The sequence below is a fragment of the Terrapene carolina genome, unplaced genomic scaffold, assembly GCF_002925995.2.
Source record: "Terrapene carolina triunguis isolate 2854851 unplaced genomic scaffold, T_m_triunguis-2.0 Scaffold21, whole genome shotgun sequence".
Classification (NCBI taxonomy): Eukaryota; Metazoa; Chordata; order Testudines; family Emydidae; genus Terrapene; species Terrapene triunguis.
Window position 1 is genome coordinate 22,843,471 of NW_020664372.1, and position 22,414 is coordinate 22,865,884.

At 42.5% G+C, this 22,414-nt stretch overlaps 1 protein-coding gene across 2 annotated transcripts in view; it reads right to left on the reverse strand.

Moving 5' to 3' along the window:
- The window catches only part of DOCK9 (dedicator of cytokinesis 9), a 306,118-nt gene that overhangs the window by 68,876 nt on the left and 214,828 nt on the right, over window positions 1-22,414 (reverse strand). The window contains exons 34-39 of one of the 2 annotated variants that reach the window (XM_024204295.2): window positions 21,525-21,658; window positions 17,427-17,541; window positions 14,978-15,044; window positions 8,573-8,620; window positions 6,755-6,793; window positions 6,178-6,314 (exon numbers count right to left, since the gene is read on the reverse strand). In XM_024204295.2, the coding sequence (XP_024060063.1) occupies window positions 6,178-6,314; window positions 6,755-6,793; window positions 8,573-8,620; window positions 14,978-15,044; window positions 17,427-17,541; window positions 21,525-21,658 (540 nt within the window). The remainder of the gene's footprint in view (window positions 1-6,177; window positions 6,315-6,754; window positions 6,794-8,572; window positions 8,621-14,977; window positions 15,045-17,426; window positions 17,542-21,524; window positions 21,659-22,414) is intronic. The other variant, XM_024204291.2, reaches the window with a different exon arrangement.

Sequence of the window (22,414 nt, forward strand, 5' to 3'; positions counted from 1 at the left end):
CTCTACCAGACTCCTGTACCCCACTGGTCTGGGTCTGTCACATATCCCTCCCCCCTGCTCAACGCCAAGGGGTTGGGCAGCTTGGGACGCCAGACAGTGCACACGTGACAAGCCATCGGCGTTGCCATGACGGCTCCCTGCTCTATGTTGAACTGGAAAGGTTGAAGGGATGAGAACCATCTGGTCACCCTTGTGTTCTTCTCCTTGTTCCGCTGCATCCATTGAAGAGGGGCATGGTCGGTCACGAGGACAAATCTGCGCCCGAGCAGGTAGTAGCGCAATGTTTCCATGGCCCATTTTACAGCGAGGCATTCTCTCTCCACCACTGCATATTTTTGTTCCCTTGGAAGGAGTTTCCGACTGAGGTATAGAATTGGGTGTTCCTCCTCCCCGACCATCTGTGATAGAACGGCTCCCAACCCTACTTCCGATACATCCGTCTGCAGGATAAACTCCTTGGTGAAATCAGGGGCTATCAGTACGGGGTTACTGCAGAGGGCAGTCCGTAGGTCTGTGAATGCTTCCTCTGCTGCGTCAGACCATCTCACCAGATCAGGTCCACGGGCTTTCACTAGGTCTGTCAGCGGGCTTGCCCTTGTGGCAAAGTGGGGGATAAATCGTCGGTAATACCCCACCACACCTAGGAACGCCCAGACTTGTTTCTTGCGACTTGGTCTGGGCCAATTTTGGATGGCCTCTAACTTGTTCATTTGGGGTTTTACCAGACCTTTTCCCACAATGTAGCCAAGATATTTGGCCTCTGTAAACCCTACAGCGCACTTGGCAGGGTTTGCTGTAAGGCCAGCTCGCCTGAAGGTATCGAGGACTGCCTCCACCTTCTCCAGGTGGGTTTCCCAGTCTGGGGTATGAATGACCACATCGTCCAAGTAGGCAGCAGCATAACTGTTATGCGGACATAATAGCTTGTCCATGAGGCGCTGGAAGGTAGCTGGGGCCCCATGTAGTCCAAAAGGGAGGACAGTATATTGAAAAAGACCCTCTGGTGTAGAGAACGCAGTCTTTTCCTTTGCGTCTTCTGCAAGGGGAATCTGCCAGTACCCCTTTGTCAAGTCTAGGGTAGTCAAGTACCGGGCATTACCCAGACGGTCCGCTAGCTCATCTATGAGCGGTATGGGGTACGCGTCGAACTGGGATACTTCGTTTAGTCGCCAGAAGTCGTTGCAAAATCTTGTGGAGCCATCAGGTTTGGGCACCAGCACGATTGGGCTGGACCACTGACTGTGGGATTCTTCGATGATCCCCAACTCCAGCATTTTTTTTACTTCTGCTTTTATTTCCTCCCTTTTTGCCGCTGGCACCCGATATGGCCTCATTGTTACTCTGGCCCCAGGGTTCGTGACGATGTGGTGATATGTCTCGGTTGTTCGACCCGGTTTTGTCGAGAGCACATCTTGGTTCCGAAAGATCATCTCAGACACCTCATTCTTCTAGTCTGGTGTTAAATCGGGAGACACTATCACCTGTTTGGAAGGCTTGTTTTCCTGGGTTAGGTCTTTTTAGACCATTGTGCATGCCTCTTGTGCATGCCAGGGTTTCAGAAGGTTAACGTGATAAATCTGTTCTTGTTTTCTGCGTCCTGGCTGCCGCACCTTGTAGGTTACTTCACCCACGGGTTCAACCACCTCATAGGGCCCCTGCCATTGGGCCAGAAGCTTGCTTTCTGCCGTGGGTACCAACACCATAACCCGATCCCCTGGTTGGAACTGTCGCACTTTTGCTTGGCGATTGTAATGGGTTCGCTGGGCCTCCTGTGCCTTCTCCAAATGTTCCCGTACAATAGGGGTAACCCGGGCTATCCGGTCTCGCATCTGCATTACATGCTCTATTATATTTCTCCCCTCATTGGGTTCCTCTTCCCAGATCTCTTTGGCGATATCTAGTATGCCACGGGGGTGACGCCCGTATAATAACTCGAAGGGGGAAAACCCAGTTGAGGCCCGAGGTACCTCCCGGATAGCAAACATAAGGTAGGGTAGTAGGGTGTCCCAATCCTTCCCGTCCCGACTTACCACCTTCCTTATCATAGCCTTGAGGGTTCGGTTAAACCTTTCTACCAACCCATCAGTCTGCGGATGGTAGACCGAAGTTCTCAGGGTATGTATATGGAGCAGCGTACAGAGGTCCTTCATTAGCTTCGACATAAATGGGGTTCCTTGGTCGGTTAATATCTCCTTCGGTAGCCCCATTCGGGCAAAGATCCCCAGCAGCTCTTTGGCTATAGTTTTAGAGGCTGTGTTCCGTAGGGGGACAGCTTCTGGATAGCGAGTAGCATAGTCCAAAACAACAAGTATATATTGGTGGCCCCGAGCCACCAGGGGTCTCCAGGGGTCCCACTAGGTCCATGGCTATTCGCTCGAAGGGGACCTCTATGATGGGAAGGGGTTCTAAAGGTGCCCTCAAGTGGGGACAGGGACTGTGCAGCTGACACTCCGGGCAGGAGGCACAGTACCTCCGCACTTCTTCATGTACTCCGGGCCAGAAGAACCGTCGTAGGACTCGTGCCAGGGTCTTCTCTACCCCCAAATGCCCCCCAAAAAGATGACTATGAGCAAGACTTAATACAGCGTTCTGGTGTTTTTGAGGTACTAGGATCTGCTGTACCTTCTGCCCCTGTACTGGTGCAACCCGGTATAAGAGATCCTTCTTCATTATGAAGTAGGGTCCTGGTCCCTGGGTTTTTCCTTCCACGGGGACCCCATCTATTTCAGTCACCTCCTTCCTAATGTTGTGATACCTTGGGTCTTCTGCCTGGTCCCGTCCAAAATTTCCTCTCCCGGGGCTAATCTGCCCAAGATCTAGGGGCCCAGTCTCTGTTGCCTCTACTGGTTCAGAAGCATTAGGGTGGGGGTCAGACTCAGGTGCTTCTCCCTCCTGCGTGGCCTCCTTTTCAGCTGCATGGGTCTGCCTACCTACAAGAGGGACCCTCTGGCTTTGGGTCAATATTCGGGTTCCCAAGGCCTTAGCTGCCCTTCTTTCCCTTTTTGTCTTTCTACCCTGTCTGGGAGTGGAGAACAAATCTGGGGATATTTCAGAGAAGATTGGGGGTTGACAGTCTGCTGTGGACGCCTCACCAATTTTAGGGTCCCCATCTTTCTCCAATCCCCCTACTGGGAGTAAGTTTCCAAACCCTGGGAAGTCCCACCCTATGAGCACCGGGTATGGGAGTTTAGGGACTACACCTGCTGCTACCTCAGTAGCATTCCCTTGGATCTCAATTTTTACCGGGATGGTGGGGTAGTAACTAACTGTCCCATGGACACATGTTATCCCCGTACGTTTAGCCTGCAGCAGTTGACTACGCTTCACGAGCTTCCCTGAGATAAGCGTGATAGCAGTCCCCGAATCAACCAACCAGTGCCGTGGTCCCTACCCCATTTAGTTTCACTGGTCTGGTATACATATGTGGGTTAGTGAGATCCCCACAAGGTGGATTAGGGAGCATGGATCTGTCCAGTTCCCCAGGTTACACTGCATAGGCTCCTCAGCATTGGGACACTGTGCAGCTATGTGTCCCCACTCCCCGCAGGCATAACATCTGTATGGAGCCCTAGGCGTTCCCCGGTCTCTTGGTTTGGGCAGTCTAACATCACGATCCTCTTCTCCCTCAGTGCTCTGACTCTTTGTGGCCTCTGATGGGCCTTCAGCCTCTCTCTTTTTCCACCTGGGCCCTCCTGGTGGCCCAGTCACCCGAACTTTAGGGCTTGGTGCTGCTAGTTTAACCCGGTGTGCCTCTTCCTTAACTGGTCGGGTCAGCTCCCTCGCTGTCCTTTGCCTCTCTACCAGGGCGACAACCTCATCATAGGTGGAGGTTTCGTTCTGGCTTACCCAGGCACGAAGGTCTGGTGGTAGTCCCCTCATGTATCCATCGATGACCAGAACCACTAGTATCTCTTCCGGACTCCGGGACTCTGTTTGCAACCACTTTCGTGCGAGATGGATGAGGTCATACAATTGGGACCGCGGGGTTTTGTCTTCCTGGTACCTCCAACCGTGATACAGCTGGGCCCGCACTCCTGTCGTTACCAGAGATCCTGGCCAGATCTGGGCTTTCAGCTGGGGGTAGTCTGCCGCAGCCTCTTCAGGCAGATCATGGTAGGCCTTCTGGGCCTCCCCACACAGGAATGGGGCAAGGATGCCAGACCACTGATCTCAAGGCCAGGCCTCCCGTAGGGCTGTCCTCTCAAAGGCCAGAAGGTATGCCTCTACATCATCCTCCTGTGTCATTTTCTGCAGCCAATGGCTGGCCCGTATGAGCCGCATCCCATCATGGCCGCGATTCAGCTCTGTAAGGGATTTTACCTGGTTTACCAGTTCCCGCAACATAGCTCGGTCTTGAGCAGCCTGATCCATCAGCAGGCGATTAGTCTCTTGCTGCAGCCGTACTGCCTCCTGTTGGGTGGCTGCCTGGACACGGATAGCCTCCTGCTGGGCCGCCGTAGCTTGTATCAGTGCCCACACTACGTCATCCATTGTGGTGAAAAAAATAAACCCTCTCCCTTTTTTTTGTTTTAGTTTTTTGTTTTAGTTTTTGTTTTTTTTAAATCACCCTCCTTCTTCCGCCGCGCTGTGCACCCCAAGATCCCACTCCTAACATCAGTGTGACAAAGTTCCTCCTCTATCTTGGTGGGTCCTGCGCTTATTGGCGGATTTTCTTGCCTCAGAGATTCACCATGTGGGTTGGGGAACAGCCCAGAAACCTTCCCCTCTGGAAGAACCCACAGTCCAGGTCAATTGGGAGGTTCTGGGGGGAACCCGGGCCCGCCCTCTACTCCTTGTTCCAGCCCAGGGTCCTGTGGACTGCAGCTGTCTATAGTGCCTCCTGTAACAGCTGCATGACAGCTACAACTCCCTGGGCTACTTCCCCATGGCCTCCTCCAAACACCTTCCTTATTCTCACCACAGGACCTTCCTCCTGGTGTCTGATAACGCTAGTGCTCCTCAGTCCTCCAGCAGCACACCCTCTCACTCTCAGCTCCTTGCGCCTCTTGCTCCCAGCTCCTCACACTCCCACCACAAACTGAAGTGAGCTCCTTTTAAAACCCAGGTGCCCTGATTAGCCTGCCTTAATTGATTCTAGCAGCTTCTTCTTAATTGGCTCCAGGTGTCCTAATTAGCCTGCCTGCCTTAACTGGTTCTAGCAGGTTCCTGATTACTCTAGTGCAGCCCCTGCTCTGGTCACTCAGGGAACAGAAAACTACTCATCCAGTGACCAGTATATTTGCCCTCTACCAGACTCCTGTACCCCACTGGTCTGGGTCTGTCACAATAGTTAACTTGAACAGTTTGTATAGTGTACGGAATTCTGTCAAGTCAACACATTGCATGAATCAATGCTGTATTTTGTTAGGTTAGCTGACCAATTTCTTTGGTGCTTGAAACTGTAGGAAATTGAAAAATGACATGTCAAAAATATTCTGCATCTTTTATCATTTGAAATTTAACAGCAGCATATTTAAAAAGATAATATACAAAATTGTTTTCAATTAAAGCAGCCTTACACAAACTGACTTCAACCTCGTTAAGTCTTACCATTGTCTACAGAAATTCCAAGCACACTTGATATCTTTCTTACACTGAAAACACAGAAAAAGTCACTTCATTATTGGGAGATCTTTCACATCCACACAAACTAAATCATGGACTTTACATTCCTCATAGAAATTGTAAAATTTATATTTTCATCAGGAGATGTCAGAACATGGAGACATGATCAACTAAGTGCATATTATAACATGTGGACTATACTTTTTATAATGGGTCACAAGTGGGTGAAAATAGAACTTTTAATAAAATCAACCCATATAGTTCAAAAGTAAGATATAAATCCTTTTCAAATGAGCACCACAAAATTTAAGTGTTTGTAATTTAAATCAATCCCAGATTAAAATGATTTAGAATATTTCATAACGAATAAATTCTCAAGGTACCACTTTAAAATATGTAATGCTATAGTTAACCATGTTCCACATTACGTCACCACTTAGTATTGATTGCTCTACCAGAAAGTGGGAACAGACCAGTGAACTAATTCCACTTAATTGTTTCATCTAGAACAATAATAAAGTCCATGAAGCGCTCTGGTGTGGGTCTGGGACCTGCCTCTGGTGTTGTGGTAGTGGATGAGGATGACAACTGTTATGGTGTAATGGAACTTACTGTGGTTAAAAGTGAGAGAGTTATCCAGGCTGCTCAGTTGCTGCAATCTGGCATGCATCATTCCTGTTCTGTTACGGGAAACAGGCAATGTCTGAGATTTTCGATCATGAACTATGGGTCCCAACCCCTCCTGGTTCCTGCAAGATGGGTGAAATGGGATAGAAGCAAAAGTTAGACATGTCAAACTGCAGCAAGACAGGGAGAGTTAGTTAAGCAGCTACAGCACAAAAAGTACTAACGAATGAATGGCAATGCAGCCTATTTGTTGTTTTATGTTAGCTAAAACAAAAATAGGCATTTTTAAAAAGCATCACATCAAATTCGTAATTAGAAAACCTAATGTGTGAAAATAAAAGCACACAAACTGTAGCTCTTGAAATATTTAATTTACTTCAAAGCTTTTAGCAATGTTAATTTTAGATGATGTTTTGACAACAGTCAGAACTGGAAAATGCACTAATTTCTTTTGATTATATAAGTTTTAGGGAAAAGTTAGAAAGAGGTGTAGTGGTAAAACAGGAAAGCCCACATGCAATAAGAGCAGGAATTAATTTAGGCACTAACATCTGTATCTTACCCAGGCAGGAAGGGAGAAGAGCCATACACTTTGTTAAAACTTGTCAGCAATCAAGTGAAGAAAACAGAAAAGTGATTTGTGTTAGCAATCAGTACAACCTTCCTATTGTGTACCACCACCAGAGCTGATGAGAAATTAAAACCAATGCTGGAATTACACCTCTCCCTGTTCCCTTAACTAAGAGTTCTCTCTCACTTGGTGTTATTCTGTGCAGTACATGCATTTACTGTGATACAACATGCTTTGGTGTGACATCAATTTTACAGATTTAAAGGCTATATTTGTTTGTGAAACTGCAATAAACCCACAGACCACCAGAGACTTGTATGATTGTGATAGTGTGGTGTTTGTTAACATGCAGAACAGATCAAGTGATAATTCAATATGACAGAAGTACAGAACAGTCTTCTCTGCTATGTCAAAATGTTATTTTTATAGTTATTTTTAAGACTGGAGATTCTGAAGTATGTTAAAGCACAAAGCAGTATAATCATAGCTAAAGACACAATCTAAATTGAGAAACAGCTATAGATCCATTTTATCACTGATTTTTTCCATGTATGTAAAAAATTTTTTGGGGGTGGAGGTGGCAGAAAGAGACAGTGACAATCTTCTCGTAAGTCCCCAGAATAGCATTCGTGTAATAGGATGGATGAGTATTTCATATTTAAATTAGGATGAAAGTTTATTGTTTTCTTTTTGTAAGAAACAAATTCCCATATCATTAAGTTTGAAAAAGTTCAGTTTAAAGTCATTGTGATTTGTGGTATATTCTGATTGAACTCTTTGGTATTTCAGTTTCCAATGTTAACTGCTAATGTAGTAGTCTGCATTTAGCTACTGACATTGGGAAATATAGATGCCAACAATGTTGGTAAAATCCTGACACCACTAAAGTTAATGGCAAAATTCCCATTGAGTTAAATATGGCCACGATTTCACCCCACAAGCTTAATGATATCACAGTAGCTCCAACACCATGGTGGTGGAGGCAGTGTGAAAGCCTGAACAGACTAGGTTAACTAACTTACTTCTTTAATACAAGAACAAGTACTCTATACTTTGTATGAGATGTATGCAAATGTGGAAGAAATACTGACGTATACTGTACAGTTTATGGGCCAAATTCAGACCTCAGATACATGCATTCAACTCCCATTGACTTCCCACTGATTAACAGGCTTCAGTGTGAGTGTCACACATGCATGTGCTGCCAGAACTTAGCTCTATGAACTGAAAAATCTAAATCTAGAAAACAAACAGTTAGAAAAAAAATTGCAAAATGGCAGCTTACGAGACACATTACAATAATCAATGTGATTACAGATCTATGCCATATCATTTAGATCTATCCTCAGTCTTTGAAATGAACAATATTATAATTTAAATTAGTAAAAATACTATGTAGTAGTGCTTCCAAGAGGATTCAACCAAGACAGTTTCAATGTTTGTCATTATTCAAAATGTGTAATCACAAACCAATATTTGCTACCTTATAAGCATTATTTTAAGAAATAAACCTATTCTTCAAAAAAATATATCCCCCTCAAAAGTAAATACCAATTACATTAATTTCTTATAAGCATATTTTTGTATATATATTTCTAATATTCTTTTACAGCAACAATATTTTCAGGTAGCACCCAAAAAGGGATGCATCCAATTACTCACCTTCAAATTGGTAGGCATCACTGCATAATAATTTCTCCATTCTTGTACAATAACTTTTTAATAAACAAGAACTCAATAGATATTGTACATACTACTATTTTAATTCTCTCATAGCATAACACCATAAATTTAAATTCTACACAGTACCTGGCTATGTATCGTTTTCCCATGTACTGGAACTGATGCAAGCACACTCTGCAGAGAACATATTAGGAATCATTGTAACAACATTTAAAAACTGTTTAAATAAAAGTTTACTGCAACTATTTATCTATTATGTCTGCTTGTCAGTCCCTCTAAGCTCTTTCTTCACAGGCATTTCAGGAAAAACATCCATTTTAATTGTTCCCACCCTTAAAGTAGAGCCCTGCAACCTAACCTGAACCTGATGGGGCCCACCTACTGGTGCTGGGTTCAGATCAGGTCAGGTTGCCTTTGTTAACCTTCTCCTGACTGTGGGGTTGACATGGTGATAGCTGCATATCCCACTGCTGTTAGCCACCTCGCTGCACTGAGTGTGCCATGAAGTGAGTGTGCCGAGTTGCAGCAATTCCTTGCACTCTGCAGTACATACAGAGCAGCAGGGGGTGGCAGAGGCAAGAGTGGGGTATGGAGCATGCCCAGATCCTTTCACCTGGAATCAAAGCAAAGAGCTTAATATCTTGGCTGGTGCCAGTTAGAATTTCTAAAAATGACAAGTGGGAAGCGTCAAGGATTGAAAACAAAAACCAAAGAAGAAAATTATATTAACTGCTGCTTCTAAAACGTGGTATCCTAAATAGACTTTATTATTTAGTATTTATATGGTAGTAGTGTCTAGTTGTACCTATCATAAGCAGGGCCCCATTGTATGAGGTGATGTGTATACACAAGCAAAGTTATAGTCCCTTCCCCAATGAGCTTACAGTCTAAGGCAGGGGTGGGCAAACTACAGCCCGGGGGCCACATCCAGCCCTTCAGACATTTTAATCTGGCCATCAAGTTCCTAGAATCCTAGAATATCAGGGTTGGAAGGGACCTCAGGAGGTCATCTAGTCCAACCCCCTGCTCAAAGCAGGACCAATTCCCAGACAGATTTTTGCCCAGATCCCTAAATGGCCCCCTCAAGGATTGAACTCACAAACCTGGGTTTAGCAGGCCAATGCTCAAACCACTGAGCTATCCCTCCCCGCAAGTTCCTGCCAGGGAGCAGGGTCCGGGGCTTGCCCCGCTCCGTGCATGTTGTGGCTCCATGCAGCTCCCGGAAGCAGCGGCATGTTCTCCCTCCGGCTCCTATGCGTAAGGGCAGCCAGGGGGCTCTGAACACTGCCCCTGCCCCAAGTGCCATCCCTGCAGCTCCCATTGGCCAGGAACCAAACCAAAGCCTGGCTGCGCCTCCGCGTAAGAGCCAGAAGGGGGACATGCTGCTGCTTCCGGGAGCTGCTTGAGGTAAGCTCTGCCTGGAGCCTGCACTCCTGACCCTCTCCCGCACCCCAAGCCCCTGCCCTAATCCCCCTCCCGCCCTCTGAACCCCTTGGTCCCAACCCAGAGCACCCTCCTGCATCCCCAACCCCTCATCCCCAGCTCCACCCCACAGAACCTGTACCCCCAGCCGGAGCCCTCACCCCCTCCCACACGCCAACCCCCAATTTCGTGAGCATTCATGGCCCGCCATACAATTTCCATACCCAGATGTGGCCCTCGGGCCAAAAAGTTTGCCCATCCCTGGTCTAAGGGCTAGTCTACACTACCACACTACATAGGCACAGCTATGTTGCTGTAGCGTGTCTGGTGAAGATGAGAAGTGAAAGCTATATTGGCTATAGTGAAGTTATGTCGTGTCTGGTGAAGACGAGAGGTGAAAGCTATGTCAACAAGAGGCGGAAGTTACGTGGGTGGGAAAGCAGGACACCGCTTTAAATTGATGTAATTTATGTCGCTCGGGGGTGGCTTTTTCACACCCCTGAGCAACATGAGTTACATTGACTTAAGCAGAAGTGTAGACAAGCCCTAAGAAAAATGACTTTCAAAGGACACAGGAAAAATGATAACTAAATATATACAATTTTATATATAATTTTATTTTTAAATTGTTACTAAAAGCTAAAATAAATGTCAACAATCCCTATCTGCTCTATCACTTAGCCATCATTAATTGCCTCATTTTTTAAAGATGCTGTGGCAGTGGTGGGTCTTGAAAAGGGAAGCTGTTTTTCAGGTTTGATTATAGCTAGTGACATCTACATATCTTAAAAGGCTTGGATTTTTTGTTCAAATGAGCATCTTGGTATTAAGATGTTTATTATATGCACATAGACTTTCTTGAAGATTTGCAATACTACTATGTTTTAGGTCAAGCAAGAAATACCGTGAGAACAGCCTCTACTTGTGGATGCTCATGCTTTTGACTGAAACAAGGATATACGGATACATGAGAAAAAATTGTGCAAAGGAGAATTTAAATAAAACCTTTTTCAAACCTCAAGAAAATGGTTCAGGTGAATGCTTGTATTTATTTTTATTTTACTTGACCCCGTTGGCCCACATCTAGTTATAAGTTATGATATTATTTCCATTAATATACAGGACACTTTCAAAGCAACAGTCCCCCTCCCCTCAAGACTACTTTAATTTGCTCTTTAGAAAAATTAAGTCGTTTAGAAAAAAAAAGTAAAAATGTTGTGCACTACTGAATCATATAATTCCCACTTATGATCAAAATGCCTGCCAAGGCTGTCTGCCAATGAGTTCTGGATTTCTGGAAAGTACAGAGCTAAAAGGGAGATGTCTGATATGAGTACATGGTGAAACTGGATGAATGGCAGAAAGGCTTTGCAAGCTTCTCATACTGCCTGGAGTTCCGGAAGATTGATGTGTATTCTGGCTTCCTGAGGTGTCCAAGTGCCCTGGGCCGTGTGACTGTCCAGGTGGGTTCCCCAGATTATCAGGAAGATATCCATAATGACTGCCTTGTTGGGTGTGCAGGAGAGAAAGGGAACACTAACACATACTCGTTTGGGATCTTTCCACCACGTTAGTGAGGATCTCACCCTGGTGGGAATTGTTACTATGTTATTCATACTGTTTGCTTGGTGTATATACCATTCAAAGCCAAGCCCACATAAGCACAAGAAATCATGTGTCCCAAGAGAGATAGGCAAATCCACACTGATATTCAAGAGTTGCACATAACCTGGTCTATCAGGTTGCTGAGGTTGGTTGGGAGATAAGCCTTGACTGAATCTAGGGTCACTCCTATGAATTCTATATTCTGTGTTGGTCAGGACAGACTTTTCTAAATTCACACCCTCCCTTTTTGGGGGGGGGGGGGCGGGATACTAGGAAATATGTCAAATAGAACCCCTTTCCTGCATGTTGAAGAGAAAGCCACTCTTTCACTACCTGATGGAGGATCCTAATGAGAATGATCTATGAAAAAGGAGTGGAAGTGGTTTTTGGAGGAGATGGGAGATAAACTCTATTATGTAGCTGGAATGGATTATATCCAACAACTATGTGTCCATTACAAAGTGGTTCTCAACATTTTCTCAACTGCGGACCCTTTTGGAAATCTCAAATGGAGGTGTGGACCCCTATGGAAATCTATTGTCTGTATGTATAGTTTAATTCTGTTTAGTCAGTTTTCATCTAAGTCTTTCACAGACCCCCTTCGACATAGTCCACAGTCCTCCAGGGGTCCACGGACCACATGTCGAGAACACTATGTTACTACTCTCCAGATGTGGAGCAAGAGTGATAGGAGGCCACCAAAATATAGGTGGGGGTTGGTTGGGGAGACATCACTAGTGGTTCACAAATCCTGAGCATCCCATCAAAATGATCTTTTAGCCAGTGGGTGAAGTTGAGATGTTGTTGATGCTGGAGGTGCAGGGTATCATGATTTCTGTACCCACTGTAACTTATGAGGTGGTTCATACGACTGTTGACAGTAGAACTGTTGAATCAGATTTGTTTTGCAGGGATGTTTGTGGCATTTCCTCTTTGGGGAAGGTACATATAGTCGCAAGGAATGGAGGATTGCCCTGGAGTCCTTTTAAAAGTGCAAGGACTCATCAGTCTTTTAGTAATCTTCCTCTTCTGTGGGGTCAGAAGGAAGTTCTGGTTGCTCCTTTGGAAGGAGGCATGGAGAGATTCTCTAGTGGATCACACTGAACCTGTGTATTGTGCGTATGGGTCCCATGGGTCCAAGCATGGCAAGTAAGGGCGATCAAAGGAGGATTGTGGAAGTTCCCAATGCATGGTGGACCACTGGTCCTGAGGAAGGTGTCTTAGTGGAGGTTGGTTCCAGGAGGCTCTCGAGCTGTTGTCTGGACTGTTACCCTTGAAGGAGATGACGACAGTTCCTCTGGTGATTTTGATTCTCCCAATGATGAAAAAGCTGGACCCGGTTCCATTGGAGGTACCGACAGTCCCACTGGAGGAAAGCAGCAGCTGGTAGATGGGATGGGGGGATAGACTTTTCCCATAGCTTATAGCCGTTGGTGGAATCATGATCTCCCTGATGAAGGAAGGTCCCGATAGCAGAGAAGATTGAGGAACAGAGAGAACAAAAATGTCCTCTGCTTTTCTTGGAGTATGTGGGATACTGTCTGCCTTTACCATTGAAGCCAATGCAGGGAGGCTCTGTCCTGACCACATACAAGGTAGTGATGGTACTCTCTGCAGTTAAGGATCCCAAAGGGTACTCTTTATCAGTACTGATGGCTTCTGTTTTTTTGCCTTAGGTAATATTGCTAGCGTTGGTGACGCCACTGTGGGGCTGGTACTGACAGAGCCCATCTCTAAAGATCCTTTTATTCATGGCTCTTAGGCTTAGGATATTCTGAGTCCATGGTGGCTGGGAGCAAAGACTTACTCAACCTGGGCAGGGTCAGATCTGTCCTCTTCGGAGTAGACTTAAATGGGGATCTGCTCTTATGTGTGGGAGAGTTCCCGGCCTTTCCGAAGAGACCCTGATGGAGGGTGTGTGAATGTGGATTCCCTCACTCCTAAATCACACCTTGTAGTAGGAGGGGTGCTCCTCACTGATTCATGATGCTATAGGGGCAGGGATCCCCTGGGTTGGGTCTGACTGAGTCTTCAATAGCCTTCTCCATGATGTGCTTTTTAAGCCAGAATTTCCATGCTTGACAGGTTAGGCTAGGAAGCAGCAACAAATACTGCACCTGGCAGAGATGTGCACTTCCGGGAAGCAGTCTAGGCAGAGCTGGTGGTTGTCACTCATTGAGAAGGAGCATGGACAGGAGAGACTGTTTTCAAAGCTTAGTGTTCTGGGCACACAGTCCCATACCTGTATTGGGGTATGGGACGGTGAGGGAGCTCTGGGATGAGGAATCTAACATACTTCACTGTAAATTATTAAAAACTATTTGCAAAGCTATTCTAAACCAAAAACCTTTTAAATATTTGCAGGTTGTAGACTGCACTGGAGGTACCGATTCAAGCCATGCGATGGTAAGAATGAACTGGAGAGGTGGCTGGTTCACCCCACACCTTATACTCTCAGTTTGAAACATGAGGAGAACAGGAACAGACCTATGGACACTGCTTGCCAGAATTCTCTGACTCTGGGCACAAAGTGCATGCGTATCCACAACAGAATACACATAGGCACCAGCACTTGAAGAAGTATATATTTAATTGAAGATGAAGATTCATGCACAGAGCACATTTTGTAACACACATTTTGATCAGTGCATTTATAACAAAACGTCTGGCTATCACTGTGTCAATGGCCCTGTTCAGGCTATGGGAGTGACGAAGAACAATCCGGATTGGAGCATGGCAGGAAGGCCTTTTAGAAAGGCTACTGCACTGTTCCCCTCAAAACTGCTGTTCTCAAACTTGACTTCTCTCCACCACAGCATTCAGACCAGCTCTGGGAAGCAAGTGGAAGTAAAGATGGACACTGTTGCTTTCCTGTTCAGAAGAGGCTATCTGACTTCTTCTCTTTCCCTTCTTGTGAGATGAAAGAGGAAAGGGCAAAATTGGGAAGCCATCCTATTTTCATTCTGAAATAAAGTACCTCTAAGTACCGTTCCCAGACTTGAGGAAGAGCTCTGTGTAGCTCAAAAGCTTGTCTCTCTCACCAACAGAAGTTGGTCCAATAAAAGATGTTACCTCACCCACCTTCTTTCTCTACTCTCCTGGGACCAACATGGCTACAACAACACTGCATTCAGAAAAAAAGTCAGTAACAGGCATCTTTATTTATTCTGATTTGTAATTGCACCTTTACTTTTAATGGTTGTGGCTCCATCTGGGACACAGAAGAGATGGTGTCTCTAAAGGGAGTATTAGCAGCATTTTAAGTGCCCCAGCCTATTTAAGGACTTCACCAAGTGCCAAAGGTGATAATTCTCCGCCCTAACTCCCCCAAATTAGTGTGGAACTAGCAATATTCTATAATGTTGCATGTAAAATTAAGTATGGGGCTTCTAAATATTGATTGATGGTGTCATGCTTTGAATTAATATGAAACATCTAAATCTACACTGAGTTCAACAAGCAAATTCAAATATACAATTTTTATGAAAAGCTAAGCAAACTCACTCTGTGATTGTGAAAAAATCCATAAGTTCAGATGTTGAAGCCTTGTTCCAATATGTAAACAAAGCATCTAGAAAATGAAGAATTTAAAAAATAAACAAATCAAAGGTAGTTAACAACAATATTAAGAAGAACATTTTGCGCCATTGGTTCTCAACTTTGAGGTTATGATAATTCATGCAGTCCAGAAAAGGGTTTTCTGGGAGCAGACAACTGTCACAATTTTCTATAAAATTTAAAATTTCCTTTGAACCTAATCTTGTAATTTCAAAGATAGCCTTTTGAATGAATATTGCTGCAGTAAATGTTTATTGAATATATAGCATAGTATTGAATTAATTTGTAGAGGAGTATTTATTATATATGTGTAAAATAAAGTATGCAGACAATGGTTTATTGTGCAATTCTAAGAAAAATAGAAGACCTTTAAATAATTGAAAAAAACATACATTTGCAGGTTTCATATAAAGTGTTTTACATAATGTATTTTACTTATATATTTTGAAATGTAAATATATAATTCAGTCAGTCAGAGTTTAAGGCCACAGGGAATCACTCAAAGAATATTTTTGTTTTGTTTTATTTTTTGCAATTACTGCATGTAAAATCATATTCAAATAATTATATGAAGCATTGCATGTAAAGCATGTAATAAATATTAAAGATATCATTAACATTTCTATTCTCATTCCTGACATTGCAATAAGTGAGACTATACAATGTATAAAAACAACGAGGAGTCTGGTGGCACCTTAAAGACTAACAGATTTAGTCTTTAAGGTGCCACCGGACTCCTAGTTGTTTTTGTGGACACAGACTAACACGACTACCTCCTGATACTATACAACAGGGGTCAGCAACCTTTTAGAAGTGGTGTACTGAGTCTTCATTTATTCACTCTAATTTAAGGTTTCGCGTGCCAGTAATACATTTTAATGTTTTTAGAAGGAAAACTATTGTTGTATGAAAGTAAATAAGGTTTTTAAAATGTTTAAGAAGCTTCATTTAAAATTAAAGTATTTTGAAATTAAAACGCAGAGCCCCCCGGACCGGTGGCCAGGACCCAGGCAGTGTGAGTGCCACTGAAAATTAGCTTGCGTGCCGCCTTTGGCACGTGTGCCATAGGTTGCCTACCCCTGCTGTACAATGTACGAAACTTTCAAATCACAGTGTAGACATTTTTACATTACATAAATCAAATTTGAAATTAATTATCAAAATATGTGCTGAAAGTACGTACCGACTTTTGCTATATTTGACAGAGAGAACTGATAAAAATTAAATTTGCATACTGCAGTTCTCAGTCCTTTTGACTTAATCAAAAGAAATCTGAGATGTATGGTCATAGAGGAAACCGTTTGGGAGTTGCAGGCAGAAAAATGTTCTGCATCCTTGTTTTATGCCTCTCAGATTTTAAAGACAGCGCACATTTGTATTATAAACTAAACTTCAGCCAACTGTTATGCATTTCTTAATTTTGAGTCACTATTTTAAAACTCTGAATTAATGTTAGTTTTACATAATCTTTGAAAGTTACATTGTTACTCTGATTTCTGATAACCGTAGTGGCCATCTCATTAACATTTTACATAATAAATATATTTAAAGTTTCTATCGTTCCAAAATACTTTCATGTAGAACTCAACAAAATTGTTTGGACAAATAGTTTATTTGCCAAAAAAATGCTGTTTTGGGTTCACCAAAACTATTTGCAAATTCAGGGCAAATAGTTCCAACGGAAATTTAACCTCCCCCTTCCATAAAAGGCTCCATTTTGTTTTAAAAAAATTAACTAGATTTATTTAAACAAACAAAGAAAAGGGTAAAAAATACCTGAAAAAGAAAAACATTTGACCTGAAACAATTTTTTTTTCTTCAGATTTTTCAGTTTAGCCACTGACTTGAAAAATCAACTATTCACTCAGCTCTACTAATATAGCCCCATCACGGAAATATCTGATTGCCTCAGAATACTCCTGTGAAGTAGGGAAGTACTATTATTCCCATTTTACAGATGGCAACTGAGGCATAAAGAAACTAAGTGACTTGCCCAAGGTCACACAGGAGATCTATGGCACAGCAGGGAACTGAACTCAGGTCTCACAAATCCTAAGTTAGAGCTCCAAATACTGGACCATTCTTCCTCTCCAATACCCAATAAAAAGTCATACACTGACATATGCAATGACAAATATTTGTTAACTGAGACCTTCAACTAACCATATACTATTGAAGGGAATAATTAATATTTACGAACTACAAGTTTTCAAGTGGGACTTAATTTTATCACTCAAGCACAACAAGAAGAAATGTAAAACCATCAACTCACACATGAAAGGCTTAACAAGATACCACAGCCATTACTGAAAATAGTTTGAAAGATTGTACATCTATAAATCAAACCCTCCTTCTCATAAATTTACAAAATTAAGAAGAATTGTTGTTTACCTACCATCAGACATGCTTTTTAAAATATGAAGGAAACACATGAGCAGACTTTTGATTTCTGTTTGGTCGAATTTGCCACTTCGAACTACAGAACTTCCTAAAGTGCCACAGTGCTGGTTCTGAGAATAAACAGGAGTAAATTTGGGTGAAACATTTTCTTAAACCGTTAAAAACTTAACAATTTTGAATTGCTTTGTTAACTCCTATGAAAAGAAGGGGATCTCAGAATGGAGACAAGATCAAAATTTATATAGAGGTATATTTTAGTAACCCATCTAACTGTGCATACAAACTATACCAAATTAAGTGTCTTGACCTTCAATGTTTTATTTTCTTTTTTACATGCATTTCCCCCCTTCAGGGAAGAAAGGCTACTTACCAGTACCTGCAATTTAGGATCATACAGTGGTATCTACACTTGTGGGAAGTACATGTGCCACTGGTGCCAAGTTAAAATCATCTAGAAAAGAGCTGTGTGATTTTTAAGACACCTATGCACGCTCCTTTGTGGATCCTACATTTGGAGCGAGGTCACAAGGAGCTGTGGCCCTGACTCGCTGATTTTTTCCCCATAAAGTCATACATGAGAACTCCAAAGAAAGGGTCGTGTGCGGGAAGTGCGTAATACCAACATTCTTGGAGAACCAGTTACTGGTAAGTAACCTTCCTTTCTCCAGCAACTGCTTGTATAGTCCCCTTAGTTGTGGAAAATTAGCTAACAATAACAACCCTTGAAGGAAGTGTGTCTAAAAAGAACTAAACCAGCACTCATCTTCCAAACTGTGCATCGAGTTTAGTTACCAAATTAAAAAAATAGTATTGTGTATTCATATGAACAGCGTTCCTAGTAGCAGCTTTACATTTCTGTGGAAGAAGCATTTCTTAGACATTCTCTAGAACCAGGTGGAAAGCATTATAAAACTCTTAGTTATAACAGTTTCGCATATTCCATTTTACCCTCTAAGGCAATCTGACTAGAGATGTGCTTCCCTCCTAGATTTATCCCTATATGGCATAAAAAGATAATCTGAGGGCTTGTCTACACTTACAGCGCTGCAGCTGACCAGCTGCACCAGTGCCACTGTAGTGCTTAGTGAAGACGGTATGTACACCGATGGCAGAGCTTGTCCTGTCAGCATAAGTACTCCACCTCCCTATGAGGTGGTAGCTATGTTGACGGGAGAAACTATCCCGTCAACATAGCTCTGTCTGTGGTGGGGGTTAGGTCAGTATAATTACGTCACTCAGGGATGGGCATTTTCCAGACCCCTGAACAACATAGTTATACTTATGTAAATTTGTAGTGCAGACCAGGGTTAAGAAGTTTAAAGTAAACTCAGTCCTTTCTAGATCAGGTGGTCAAGAAAAAAGGAACAGGGAAGGGAAAAGCTCTGATACCAGGGTTCCTGAGTGATAAATAAAACTTACTATTTAGAAGATACAGAAGAGAATGTATTAAACCACTGCTGAACAATCAGCACTGCTTATCTGGCTTTCGATTTAAGGTGCTGGTTTTGATCTTTCACAGGTCACAGATTTGAAAAGGAAGGTAATTCCAAGAAGGCAGGATGCATACTAGACAAAATTTTCAGCATCAAAGCATCCTCTGCAGTATCTTCTATAGCTCCAAGCCCCCTCTCACTATTTCAGGTGCCTTTAGATCAATGGCACCTATCTGACTGGAAGAGAAATATGCTGTCCATGAATGCCTAGATTCATTAAATTTATTTTTCTTTGTGAATAGTCAGGTCCTCCAAAATGTTACGATAAATCTGTTTTACATCTTCAGGCTTCTATAAACAGGTTGGATCTTAAAGCATCTCACATTCAAGATCTCTGAGTATATTCCCAATGTTGAGGTAGCCATCCATGACAAGTAATTAGCTGGATAAGAGCTGACACGGGAGCAGCCTCAGATAGTCAGAGCACTTGTCCCATGAAGGGAGCCTTCAGACAGCTCTGTTGCTCACTGAACACTTTGTATAAATGTCTCTTAGATGGAGTGCCTTTGATGAGTCCTCCTCAACACAGGCAGCAAAATGCAGACCCATGACAGACACTGTTTCAGCATGTGAGTCATGTGAACCCTAAACACTTGGGAATCTGCCATCAGAGAATCCAAAACAGAGCTGTGAAAAGCAAAATTACTGTGCTGGATACGTATCTCAGACCAAATTAAATATCCAACAGGCATGGAGTAAAGTAAAATAACTGAAGTGGAACTGAATATGGAACTAGATATAATGCTAAGTACAGGAAAAACAAAGATTCTGACATCACTGCTGAAGCAGTAGAAAAGGAACTGGGATGACGCTGAGGCCATGGCGCCGTGTAACTGTAATCTGAATCCAGGAAACATGCATATAACATTAGCAGTCACTAGCAAACTCGGATTCCATGCTGCAGGAACATACACTTCCTGCAAGCATGGATCTTCATAGGCAATTTTCAATGGAGAATAAAAAATTGCTCTGGCTTTTTATTAATGAAATCCTTATACAAGCGGTGAAAAATTCAAAGACACTTACAGTGTACAAGTGAACTACTGAAAAGAAAGTTAGAAAATCAGCGGATAATTGATAGGACTAAATATTATTCTGAGGAAACATTAACAGCAGCCACATCAAGCAAAACACCTACATAACCTAACCTGATAGATTAGGTGGAGATTTTCAAAGGAGCTTAAGAGTCAGGCACCCAAATCCCATTGAAATTCAATGTCTGCCACTGAACTCCCCTAAATTCCTTTGAAAATTCCAGCCCAAAGATCAACTAATTAGCAGAACACTTCAAATTAAGACATTAACAAAACATTAACTAAATGTTGGGTGACAGTTTTGCCATTTAGCAGCAGAATACACCTACAGAACATGTTTTCAGTTAAAGAATTTTCTTACTTAGTCCATATTTTATATCTATCTATCTATTTTCCGCCAACCATATATCTTGGAAAAAAGGAAAACAAAATAATGTTTAGTCTACTTAAAATAGGCATACCATAGGCTAAGGCCCCAAACCTACCAACACTTATACCCATGCTTAAATTTAAGCATGTGAGAAGCTCCATTGACTTCAATGGGTCTACTTGTGTGTTTAAAGTGAAGGACATGCATAAGCATGCAGGATTGGGAGCTACATGCTATTTTAATGAAACTTTTTAGTTGTTTTGGTATTTGATCCATCATATTTACAGCAGGTATAAAATGCTGCTAAGCTGTGGCAAAACTCTACTGACCACACTCTTCACCCAGAATCTTAACTATATCAAGTACAAAAACCAAAATACTTCTTGTGACTGAAGAGAGAGCGCAACATGCAACATTTTCTCTGGTAAAGCTGGAACTGTCAGAAGTGAAAAGTCCACTGTAACACGACTGTTCTTTGCTAAGTGGGAATTTTCTTCTTCCTCTTCACTAAAGCGCATAGCATGAGCAGAATACCTTCTGCGAAGTTTCTCCCTCTGCCACACAAAGGCATGTTAGGGTCAAGTGGAAAAAAATTAACATATGTCGTGAAATGCACAACAAGGTCTAAGAAAATTAAGTGTTAACATCAGCTATAAACAAACATGACTGAATACCTCACAGTTACTGCAGTTTCTTGCTTTGGAATTGGCTTACAGTACTCCTACGTCACTTAAGCGCTTTTGAAAAATCCCACCCTAAGTTTTCAGTTCTGCTTTATTGAATGCAAAAAACTTAACACGTTTCTTTTAGTAGATCAGAGTGCCCTTATCCAGCACAGGAAACAGTAATAACAATTTTCTAAAAACGTTTCTTTACATAAAAATATCTGTTCACATATTGGATAAATTATTTTGATGATGTATACAGTGCAAAATAGCAAATCCACATGATAACTACTTTTTATTTCGCAAATAACCAATTTTATGTATAGTAACACTATCAAATGAAGTTATTTCATGTTTTAATCAATGCTGACATTCAAAATACAATTCAACTCCTAATGGAGTTAATGCAAGAAGACTTCGATTGACTCCAATGGGAGCTGGATTGATTTCTTACTATGTAGTAGACAGTTTCCTAATGATATTGAATTACATTTGTTAACATGAAGACTTATTCAAAAGCTTATTTTTTACCTTGTCAAGAGAATTGTTCTTGTCACTATGTCTTTCTGGGAAGCTGTTTCCTGAATCTGTACTTATAAGGGAGCCTCTTGAGTCAGCATGTCTTACACAATTAACATTTGGAGTTGATGAGGTATATGGGGAAGCTAAATAAAAAAATGAAAGACACACATGAGAGAAAAAATACTATAGAGATTACTAATGGAGAACTATTTTCACAAAATTCAGTGCAAATTTTTAAAAAGTGAAGTCTGCCTTCTTTCAGTAAAATTGATAAAATCTTAATTGCAATGCATTTAAAAGAGAGGTTTACTTACTTTACAGTAACACTTTTTTTTTTTTTTTTAAAGATGCTTTTGTCCATAGAGATCCCATTGTAGGTGTGTATACCCATGTGTCTGAGCCTGGAATCATTTAGCCAGCAGCATCTGTGAGAGGCTGCACATTTGGCCTGCATACCCTCCTGCCTCCCACCCCATGGGCATAAAGAGTGGAATACCCTAAATGCCACTCCGTTCCTTCACCAATACTGAAATCCAGTAGGAGGACTCCAGTGGGGAAGAAGAGTCATAGTACGATCCATGTGGACAAAGGTATCTCAAAGAACTCCAGTTACTGTGAACTAAGTAATCTCTTTCTTCTCTGAGCATTTGTCCACACAGACTGACTACCAGTTACTTCTCAGGTAGGTGGATGACAAGAGTCCTATCTAAAAAATGACTGCAAGACAGCCCTGCCAAACTGAGCATCTGATCTAGAAGCTGTGTTAGTAAAATGTATAAGTAGAATGCCATGTAGGTGCTCTACAGAGTTCCAAAACAGGAGCACCTCTAACACATCCTGAGAGAGGTTGCTTGAGCCCTGCAGACTGCACCCTAACTGAAAAGGGAAGGGGAAACTGT